Source organism: Chiloscyllium plagiosum, unplaced genomic scaffold (assembly GCF_004010195.1).
Source record: "Chiloscyllium plagiosum isolate BGI_BamShark_2017 unplaced genomic scaffold, ASM401019v2 scaf_2583, whole genome shotgun sequence".
NCBI lineage: Eukaryota > Metazoa > Chordata > Chondrichthyes > Orectolobiformes > Hemiscylliidae > Chiloscyllium > Chiloscyllium plagiosum.
In genome coordinates, this window is record NW_025214794.1 from 33,537 (window position 1) to 45,333 (window position 11,797).

An 11,797-nucleotide genomic window follows, 5' to 3' on the forward strand; every position below is an offset into this window, starting at 1 on the left:
GAGGAAACCGGTGAAGTCCACATTGCCCTTGCATTGAAGTATTCCGAGGCGGAAGATGAGGCGTTCTTCCTCCAGGTGTCAGGTGGTGAGGGAGTGGCGGTGGAGGAGGCCCATGACCTGCATGTCCTTGGCTGAGTGGGAGGGTGAGTTGAAATGTTGGGACACGGGGCAGTGGGGTTGATTGCTGAAGGTGTCCCGGAGATGTTCCCTGAAGCGCTCTGTGAGGAGGCGTCCAGTCTCCCCAATGTAGAGGAGACCGTATCGGGAGCAACAGATACAATAAATGACATTGGTGGATATGCAGGTGAAACTTTGGATGTGGAAGGCTCCTTTGGGGCCTTGGATGGAGGTGAGGGAGGAGGTAAGGGCGCAGGTTTTGCAATTCCTGTGGTGGCAGGGGAGGGTGCCAGGATGGGAGGGTGGGTTGTTAAGGGGTGTGGACCTGACCAGGTAGTCACGGAGGGAACGATCTCTGCGGAAAGGGGTGGGGAAAGAAATATATCTCTGGTGGTCGGGTCTGTTTGGAGGTGGCAGGATTGTCGGCGGATGATGCAGTTAATGTGAAGGTTGGTAAGGTGGAAAGTGAGGACCAGGGCGGTTCTGTCCTTGTTACAGTTGGAGGGGTGGTGTTTGAGGGCAGAGGTGCGGGATGTGGATGAGATGCATTGGAGGGCATCTTCAACCATGTGGGAGGGGAAATTGCGGTCCCTAAAGAAGGAGGCCATCTGGTGTGTTCTGTGGTGGAACTGGCCCTCCTGGGAACAGATACGGCGGAGGAATTGGAAATACAGGATGGCATTTTTGCAGGATGTAGGGTGGGAAGAGGTGTAATCCAGGTAGCTGTGGGAGTCGGTGGGTTTGTAAAAAATGTCAGTGTCAAGTCGGTCGTCATTACTGGAGATGGAGAGGTCCAGGAAGGGGAGGGAGGTGTCAGAGAAACCTTACTGCAAATCCTCTTGCAAGGATGCCTACCTTGAAGTTCTCTTTCTCTCTCCACAAGAATCTCAGTGAGTCTCTCATCACTCTGACCTAAAACCTTGGTTTCCAGCATCTGCAGTCCTTACTTTTGCCTTCGTTGATGTCATACTCTGTCGTGGTACTTGATACCCAGGACAATCGTTTTCACATCTTTTGTGGAATGTCCTGACCTTGGTGGTCAGAAGTTCAACTTGTGGCCTGGACCAATCTGTACAGGCAGACCTATTGTCCTGCACTCCCCTCAATTTAATATGCACTACCTTTAGCAGGTATTATTGTGATTGGTACTGTCATGACTGTGGTGGGAACTGTGCGCTGGTAACCAAGTCCACAGCTGTCACAATGTATAAATGAGCAACTGAACCATCAACTACTTTGGACAAAGGTTTCTCACCAGATCTCATCAATAAATAAGAAAAAAACTTTATTATTAACAAACTTTTATCCTTTAAGTGGCAAAGCAGGTCATTAGTTACAAATGTGCAAACTTGCATAATAGTTGCTTTAAGCCCAAAAGTGTAATTCATTCACAAATATGACAGGCAGTTGAATTGATTTGAATTTATTGTTGTGTGTACCGAGGCACAGTGAAAAGCTGTCTTACGAGCAATACGTAAATAATAGGTAAACAGCGACAAAAACAAAACACAGGTACAGCTGAATGTTAAGAGTTTGAGAGTCCATTCAGTATTCTAACAACACTAGGGTAGAAACTGTTTTGAAACCAGCTGGTGTGTGTGTTCAGGCTTCTGTTTCTTCTCCCCAATGGTAGAGGTTGTAGAAGAACATTGCCAGGGTGGGATGGAACTTTGAGAACGCTGGCATCCTTTCCTTGACAGCGGGTCTGGAAGATGGATTCTATACATGGGAGGTTGGCCTTTGTGATTGTCCGGGCTGAGTTTACCACCCTTTGTAACCGTCTCCAATCTCAAATAGTACAGTTGCCATACCAGGTAGTGATACATCCAGACAGAATGCTCTCGATGACACACCTATAAAAGTTGGCAAGGATATTTGTTTTCATGCCAAATTTCCTCAGCTGCCTGAGGAAGAAGAGACATTGTTGGGCCTTTGTAACCAGTGCGTCCACATGAGTCCAAGAAAACCTGTTGTGGATGACCACTCCCAGGAGCTTGACATTTTCCACTCATTCCACCTCTGTGCTGTTAATGTGTTGGGGGGGGGGAGGGAGGGAGGGAGGGGGGAGGCATGAGTAACATCCTGTCGAAAGTCAATAATGAGTTCCTTGGTTTTGCTGGCAGTGAGAGCTAGGTGGTTCTCAATGCACCATTTTTCCAGGTCTTCCACCTCCTGTCTGTAGTCTGTTTCGTTGCCATCTGAGATTCAACCAACTATGGTGGTGTCATCAGCGAACTTGTAAATGGCATTAGTCTGGTATTTGGCGATGGAGTCATGGTTATACAGTGAGTACAGTTAGGGGGCTGAGTGTGCACCCCTGGGGGGCTCCCGTGTTGAGTGTTAGTGAGGATGAAATATTGTCCCCATTCTTCACTGATGGGTCAGGAAACTGAGGATCCAGTTGCAGAGAGTGGGGCTTGGTCTGAGATCACTAAGTTTAGTAATCAGTCTTGAGGGGATAGTAGTGTTGACTACAGTTCAGCCTTCAATGAGTAGGATTCTTACACAGCAGTTCTTGGTGTCAAGATGTTCTAGGGAGGAGTGAAGGGCAAGTGATATGGCATCTGACGTGGATCTGTTGATCCGATAGTCAAATTGGAGAGGGTCGAGTAGTGTGGAGATTGGAGTTGATTAATGCCATGACCAGCCTTTCAAAGCACTTCATGACTACCAAGACAGACAAGAAGTACTATGGGTGGAAAACATGGGCAGAAAGAAGCTTGTTGTTTCAATCAAGAGCCTAAATCACACCCTCCCTGCTCTGTGACAAACCTGAACTATCTAAAAGCTGTTGCTAGGCAGTTTCTTCAAAGGCCTGTTTGTCTCCCAAATGTATTAAATCCAGCTTCTCCAAATGTTGCAGGAGTGAAAACCACATAGGTCCACTTTTAACGTTTTCAGTTTAAAGAAAAACAAATATTTCTGAGTCTGCATCACAGCATGGCTAAAATTCTATTTTCCCAATTTTTACTCCAAATAAAATGTATGTAGTCCTTGTGTTACACAGTTGTGTTTTTATTGTAAATAAATTGCTTGTGACTTCACAAGTATCTTGTGTACTTTTATCATGGTCTGAATGTCATTGGGCATGTAATGTTCTGAACTAACTTGAATATCTTCATGTATGTCCTTCATTGTATTTTGAATTTAAATTTGAATACCTTTTGAAGTTGCTTTCTTTTTATCCCCCAGATTGCTGCGATGCAGGCAGAACTGGAATCTGAGTGGCAGGCCAAATGTGATCGGAAACTGGCATTAGCCAAGGAACAGCACAGTCAGCAGTACCAGGAAGTCTGTGAGCAACGGGATTCCCAGCAGCTTCAGATCTCCCAGTTGGAGACAAAGGTGGGTAGTGCCTTGGGTTCCCTTGCAGGACACAGTGGTTTCATTCTCTGTGTTCAGAGATGAAGGGTTTGTTCATAGACCTGATGCAACACTGGAGAAATTTTAGTTTTAATAATTGCATCAAACCAGGAGGTGGTGGTTTCTTTGTCTCTTGTACCTGCCTCTCTGCAATGTTTCGGATGTTTCGTCAACTTGGAAGCAGATGTTTGTTACTGTAATCATTAGAATACCTTGCAATTTCAGTAACTTCCTACTAATCCTTACTCTCCTGAAATTAATGTAGGTAGAAAGTGATGAGAGCTTACAGGTAGATTTTAGGGAACTGGAAAGGAGATTAGTCTGCCAAATCTCCAAAGGTGGTGGTTTCTGGATTGCTTATGTTGTTTTACACAAAGAATTGAAACAGGATTGTGCAGGTGAATGCATGGCTGCAGAAGCATTGCAGGAATTTGGAGCTTTAGACCTCTGGGCTTTGGGACTGGTTCTGGGCAATATGGCCGAAATGGCTTCCTCCTGCTGGAACCATTCTGCAACTGTAACCTGCAGAATGAGCAGGTTTATCTGTTTTGCAACACATGCTACCTGCTCATGTGTATTTGTTTTGGGATTCTCCTTCCTTCTCCCTCCACACAAAAATTTCTTGCCTCTTTTCTAAATTTGTTGCTGCTGTCTGATGTCACAGTCCAGTTGCTCAGGTAGCAGCATACTATCATCAAGCAAGATAGGAAAAGCTTCCCTTTCTTTGCAATCACTCTTCACCCTTCCAAATTCCTAAATATGTAGTTCTCATCATTTATGAGTGATGTTTGAGCAAGAGAGCATTCCACATTTCCTTTAGATCACTCTTCTTTCAATCCAACACCATTAACATCCTGAGAGTTATGTCAACTTTCAGCTGAGCTCCATCAGACATACATTGAGGCTACAAGACCAGATTATAGGACAAGAATTCTGAGGTAAGAAATTCACCACTTCTTTCCCCTGAATTCTGTCAACAAAGTTAAAAATAAGTATCTAAGTTTGCTCGCTGAATTTGAAGGTTTGTTTTCAGACTTTCATCACCCGACTGTAACATCACCAGTGAGAATCTCTGGTGAAGCGCTGGTGGTATGTCCCGCCCCTCTGTTTATAGGTCTTGGTTTCTTAAGGTGGGTGATGTAATTTCCTGTTTTTTTTCCCCAAGGAAAGGTAGGTAGAGTCTAAATTGATTCACCAGAGACTCTCACTGATGTTACGTAGTATGGTGTTGAAACGTCTGAAAACAAACCTTCAAGCTCAGTGAGCTAGCTTATAAACTTATCATCAATCTGAGCTACAACCCTTCTCAAAAGTAACTACAAGTTAAAAATCTCACAACATCAGGTTATAGGACTATGAACCTGCCCCACCATCTACCCGATGAAGGAGCAGCGCTGTGAAAGCTTGTACTTCCAAATAAACCTGCTGGACTATAATCTAGTGTTGTGAGTTTTAACATTGTCCACCCCAGTCCAAACCTGGCACCTCCAAATCATGGATTCCATCAACAAGACAGAAGTCACAGTGAGAGAGAGTGCTTTCCATTGGGCTGGCTGACTGCAGCTCCAACAAGATTTAATGATCAACATCAAGGCAGAAACAGCCTTTTGTAAGAAGTTAAAAACGACAGCAAATTTAATGAAAGACGTCCAATGCTGCAAAGATTCACTGTGACTCAAAAGATTGTGGTATTTTTTAGAAGCCAACAAAGCATGATGAGAAAATGGAAAAGTTCAGGTAGGAAAGAAAATTAACAAATATGAAAACAGACCGTAAAGCCTTTAGGTAAAGCCATAAAGGAGAAAGAGCAGCAAAAGTGAGTGTTGTTTCCATGGCAAGAATAGAGAATTAACTAACAAACAATCAGGACAGCAGAAGGCGTTCTAAAGAAGGGTCACCGGACCTGAAACATCAACTCTGATTTCTCTTCTCAGATGCTGCCAGACCTGCTGAGCTTTTCCAGCACCTTCTGTTTTTGTTTCTGATTTACAGCATCCATAGTTCTTTCGGTTTTTAAACAGTCAGGACAAATGGGTCATTTTCAGCTTGACAGACTAACCAGTGGATATCACTACACAGGGATCATTGCTGAGTCTTTCAGTATTTACAATCTACCTTGATGATTTGGATGAAAGGGCTAATTGTTTTGCAGCCAGAATACTGCTAATACACATTCTCCCTGTGTCTGTGTGGGTTTCCTCTGGGTGCTCCAGTATCCTCCCACAATCTAAAGATGTGCAGGTCAGGTGAAATGGCCATGCTAAATTGCCCATAGTGTTCAAGAGTGCGTAGTTTAGGTGCATTAGTCAGGGGTAAATATAGAGGAATAGGGTCAGGTTTGGGTGGGTTACTCTTTGGAGGTTCAGTGTGGACTCGTTGGGCCAAAGGACCTGATCCCACATTGTAGGGATTCTATGGAATCTAAAGCTAGTTTAAAATAAGGGCTTACTTGCCTTGAAGATGGAGATAATGAATTTCTTTCTTGGGATCATTCATCCTTGAATGTTCTTTAACAGAGCAATAGTGGCTGGGTCATGAATGGGTGTTGATTAGGAAGGGAGTTTGAGGGTTGAAGGGTCAGCGGGAAAGCAGGGAGGTGGAGTGATGACCACAATCAGATCAGTCCTGATCTTACTGACTCGTGCAAGCTTGATGGGTGGGAAAGCTTCCTCTGATCTATGAGCTTGCTTATCACCCTCCTGAATTGTTCATTCACTCCCACTGATGCAGCGAAGTGTACCATCTACAAGATGCACTGCACTAACTCATCCAAGCTCTTTCAATGCCATCTTCCAAACCTGCAACATCACCTGGGGAAGGGAGGCAATGCGTGGAACACCTACCTGCGAAGCTACAAATTCCTGAATTGACTCCATTTAGGTGACTTAGGGAATCTAATATATAATACTTCACCGTCACCCAGTTAAAATCTTGGAACTCCTTCCTTAGCAGCAATAAGTATATTTGCACTGTCAATTCAAGCTGTCTGTTCACTGTCTACTCAAGGGCATGTAGTGATGAGCAGAAAGTGCTGACCTTGCTATTGATGCTTAAATACCATGAAAGAATATAAAACAAACTGTCCTCCTAATTTAGTCTTTTTTTGGTGTCCACTTATCCTTCTGCCAAATCTAATATGTCCTCCTTCCAGGACCAATATATCCTTCCTAAGATCTCATGTCCCAAATATACTACACTTCCTACATTCTGTCTAGCATTTCACTACTTATCCTGTTTTGTTGATAGTGGGTGATATTTGCCTGCACCTTCTAACCCATCATATCTCTTTGTAATTTGCTTCTTTTTGTTTTTGACAGACTTGGATGTATGGCTTTCTATCCAGCATCTAAACTCTTATCAAATATGATGAATCGTTGAGGCCCCATCATTGGTCCTTGCAGGACCCCACTAGTCACATCTGCCATTTATAATACCAGCCTATTGTCCCTACTGTCTCCCACTGCTCAGACAATTTCCTAACTTGGTCATTAATATACTTTTGATTCCACAGGCTTCAGCTTTAGCGAAAGTCTCTTGAATGTATCAAATGTCTTCTGGAAGTTGATACAAATAGGATCCATGGATATTAATTTGTCCCCTGGTCAAAAAATGAAGATTTGTTAGACATGACTGACTATTGATAAATCCATGCTGACTTTCTGATCAGTTAAATTTTCAACATTTTTCTTAATTACATCCTTTTCTTAATTATAGGCTCTAACTTCCATACTACATATTAGGTTAGCTGGTCCATTACTCTGTTTTCTTCCTCTTGCCTTTCCTCAATAAGAATGGGAACTCTGCAGGTCAGTGTAATGGAACAGCTTCTGACCTAGGGCAACTTTGGAATATCATAGTTAGAAATATACTCACTTGCTTTAAAATCCTGAAATGGAATCCCATCTGGTCTTTGCAATTTATCATTCCATAGCACCATTTCTTTTTTCCTCATCGTACTTTTGGCGAGTCCCTCTCTTCTAGATGGCCCAGTGTGTCGACCTCTTCCTCTACTGTAAACACCTGAGAGTAAGTAATGATTTAGCATATCTGTTATTGCCTTATTTTCATGGTCAGTGTTACTGTGATCTTTTTTGAAGAGCCCATGTGACTCCAGTTGCCTTCCCTCCTGGACCCCTACCCTGCTGTCTGTTTCATGTGACCCCCTTATTGCCTTTGGCACTTACCTTTTTCCCTGCCCTTAGCTATTTTCATGCCCTCGACCCCTGCCCCCCCCCCCCCCACCTCTAGACCACATGCTGTGGCCTGGACAAATAGCTTCCTGTGTCATTTTTTACAAACTCCAAAACTGATAACCCAGATTAAGTTGACTTTCACGCACACTACTTGAAGCTTACACAAGTGCTTCCTTCCTGCTCGGCACCACATTCTTGAGTCTTACACCATGTGTGGTTCAGCCCACTTACGATCACACAGTAATTCCTATTTGTCGTTCTGCAGTTGGCATTGTTGAAGCAGTCCCGTCAAGTGGAGGAAGACAGGCTCGGCTCACTCCAGGAACAAGCAGAGGAGCTGCAGGCATTGAAGGAGCGGGTAATGATGTTTGTGATTACATGGAGCATATTGGGTTAAAAATGCTGAGGCATTCAACTTCACAAAATGCATGTGGCTAGTCTGCAGTGGGATATATGCATAAGAACAGGAGGCGAAAAGCTAGAACTTACATTTCTAAAACACTTTTTGCACATTCTTGGTCTCGAAGCATTTCAGAGTCAATGAAGTGCTTTTTGAAGTGTAATTACTGTTATGTATAGAGAAAAGCTAATTTGTGCACAAAAAGGTCTAAATCTGCAATTAGATTTTTAAAAATAGCTTGATTTATGTTTTGCTCCTGTCATTTGAGTGCTAAATATTGGCCAATATACCAGGGAGATTCCCTCAATATCCTCACCTCTTTGAATTATACTATAGTGCATCAGTGTAAAATCTGTTCCCTTCCTCACAGCAGTTGGGAATAATTTGACGACAACGTTTGGTGGCTCACTACCAGCATGTTGTTGATGGGAGTTTAGAAATCAGTAATAAATACAGGTGTTACCACAGGCAGTCTTGTCCCAAGGATAATAAAATAGATTCCAATGAGGACAGAGACATTTGCGATTACTTGTTTCAGTGGTACTGGCAGAAAGATAAATACTGACCACAAGTTATCTGCCCACTGAGTTACCATGTTTGGGACCTTGCTGTATATAAATTTGTTCTTAGATGCTGGGTAGAAAGTCATACATACAAAAACAAAACCTATTTCCTGTGTTGTGGTAGCTAGTACACTTAAAGTACAGCTAAAGAAAGAAAGACTTGGATTGATTTTGAGCTTTTCACAACTTCAGAGGATCTCAAATTGTTTTATGGTCAATGAAGTTCTTGTTTGAGTGTCATCACTCAACCAGTGTGTAATCTGTAAGCCACAGCTCCATTACTGTGCAGCACCTCCTTGGTGCCCTGGAATGTTGGCTAAATTTTGTGCTGGGATATTTAAAATGGAACTTGAATCCATTACCTCTGACTCAGAAGTGTATGTTGGTCACTGAGAGACAGTTGACCCTTTTAACTTGAGCATAAACAACAATTGTGACACTAGAACAGCAAGATGGTTTTGATTAAGTGGGTCATTGAAGAACTGGATCTGTAGTACCTACTGTGTAAGCAACTTCATTGGCTTTTGTGAATCCTTTCATGGTTGAAAACTGTGAGAGTGCGAACATCCCACAGAACTGAAGTCTGCTTGAGGGAGTTTCTGGTGCTGTGTCTCACTCCTTACTATCTTGTGGGCATATTGGGTGTTATAAGTTGCATGTAGATGAAACTGGTAAAGTGTTGGAAAGGATTATAAGAGATAGATAGGATTTATAATCATCCAAAAAGGAATAAGTTGATTAGGGATAGTCAACACTGTTTTGTGAAGGATAGGTCTTTCCTCACAAACCTTATTGAGTTCTTTGAGAAGGTGACCAAACAGGTGGATGAGGGTAAAATGATTGATGTGGTATACATGGATTTCAGTAAGGCGTTTAATAAGATTCCCCTTGGTAGGCAATTGCACAAAATACGGAGGCATGGGCTTGAGGGTGATTTAGTGGTTTGGATTAGAAATTGGCTCGCTGAAAGAAGTTGATGAAAAATATTCATTCTGGAGTTCAGTTAATCGCGGTGCACCGCTAGGATCTGTTTGGGTCCACTGTTGTTTGTCATTTTTATAAATGATTTGAATGAGGTCATAGAAGGATGGTTTAGTAAATTTGCGGGTGACACTAAGGTCGGTGGAGTTGTGGATAGTCGTGAAGGATGTTGTGGTTTACAGAGAGACATAAATAAGCTGCAGAGTTAGCGGAGAGGTGGCAAATAGAGTTTCATGCAGAAAAGTGTGAGGTGATTCACTTTGGAAGGAGTAAGAGCAATCCAGAGTACTGGGCTAATGGTAAGATTCTTGGTAGTGTAGATGAGCAGAGAGATCTGTGTCTAGGTACATAGATCCTTGATATTTGCCACCCAGGTTGATAGGATTGTTAAGAAGGCATATGGTGTGTTAGCTTTTGTTGGTAGAGGGATTGAGTTTTGGAGCCATGAGGTCATGCTGCAGCTGTACAAAACTTTGGTGCAGCCACGTTTGGAGTATTGCATACAGATCTGGTCACCGCATTGTAGGAAGGATGTGGAAGCTTTGGAAAATGTTCAGAGGAGGTTTACTAGGATGTTGCTTGATATGGAGGGAAACCTTACCTGGAAAGGCTGAGGGATTTGAGGCTGTTTTTGTTAGAGAGAATAAGGTTGAAAGGTGATTTAATTGAGACAATATAAGATGATCAGAAGGTTAGAGAGGGTGGACAGTGAGAGCCTTTTTCCTCAGATGGTGATGGCTAGCACAAGGAGACATAGCTTTAAATTGAGAGGTGATAGATATAGGACAGATGTCAGAGGTAGTTTCTTTACTCAGTAGATGGGGCGTGGAATGCACTGTCTGCAACAGTAGTAGACTAGCCAACTTTAAGGGCATTTAAATGGTCATCGAATAGGCATATGAATGAGAATGGAATAGTATAGGATAGATGGGCTTCGGATTGGTTGCACAAGTTGGCACAACATTGAGGGCCAAGGGCTTGTACTATGACTGATTCTCCAAGTGAGCTGGACCGTATCTCTGCAGGTAGTTCTTCTATAAAGCAATGATTGTGTTCTTGTGCAACCCCGCATTATAAAAGAATCACACTTAGGAAATAATGCTTAACATGTTGATATAATCGCCTTACAGCCAACACTTGTTCTGAAAGTTCACACTTTAGAAACAGTATCCCCCAATTAGTCAATCACGTTACAGCAAATTTGCATTATCGAAATGTGTGTTATAGCAGAACCCCCATATTTCATTTGGTTCTGTAATGTTCTGTATTTTCCCAAGGCAGGTTGTTTTGTAGTGTATTCCTTTAAGACATGTTTTCCTCTGGTGTCCTTGTCTCATTTATATGGATCTCTTTGTTTACCACAAAGCAGTTCCCTAAAAAATCTGTTTTGGGATTCTATTGCTATTCATAGAGTCATAGAGATGTACAGCATGGAAACAGGCTCTTCGGTCCAACCTGTCCATGCTGACCAGATATCCCAACCCAATCTAGTCCCACCTGCCAGCTCCCGGCCCATATCCCCCCAAACCCTTCCTATTCATATACCCATCCAAATGGCTCTTAAATGTTGCAATTGTACCAGCCTCCACCACCTCCCCTGGCAGCTCATTCCACCCTCTGCGTGAAAAGGTTGCCCCTTAGGTCTCTTGTATATCTTTTCCCTCTCACCCTAAACCTATGCCCTCTAGTTCTGGACTCCCCGACCACAGGGAAAAGACTTTATCTATTTATCCTATCCATGCCCCTCATAATTTTGTAAACCTCTATAAGGTCACCCCTCAGCCTCCAGGGAAAACAGCCCCCAGGGAAAACAGCCCCATGCTGTTCAGCCTCTCCTGATAGCTCAAATCCTCCAAACCTAGCAACATCCTTTTCTGAACCCTTTTCGATCTTTCCGATAGGAAGGAGACTAGAATTGCATGCAATATTCCAACAGTGTTCCAACAATTCCTGAAGAAGGGTTTATGCCCGAAATGTTGATTCTCCTGCTCCTTGGTTGCTGCCTGACCTGCTGCGCTTTTCCAGCAACACATTTTTCAGCTCTGATCTCCAGCATCTGCAGTCCTCACTTTCTCCTAATCTTCCATTAGTGGCTTAACCAATGTCCTATACGGCCACAACATGACCTCCCAACTCCTGTACTCAATTCTCTGACCAATAAAGGAAAGCATACCAAACGC

At 43.0% G+C, this 11,797-nt stretch overlaps 1 protein-coding gene across 1 annotated transcript in view; it reads left to right on the top strand.

Annotated features, from left to right (window-relative positions):
• The window catches only part of LOC122548034 (FK506-binding protein 15-like), a 16,911-nt gene that overhangs the window by 4,427 nt on the left and 687 nt on the right, over nucleotides 1-11,797 (top strand). The window contains exons 3-4 of the mRNA XM_043686597.1: nucleotides 3,310-3,462; nucleotides 7,939-8,031. Of these exons, the coding sequence (XP_043542532.1) occupies nucleotides 3,310-3,462; nucleotides 7,939-8,031 (246 nt within the window). The remainder of the gene's footprint in view (nucleotides 1-3,309; nucleotides 3,463-7,938; nucleotides 8,032-11,797) is intronic.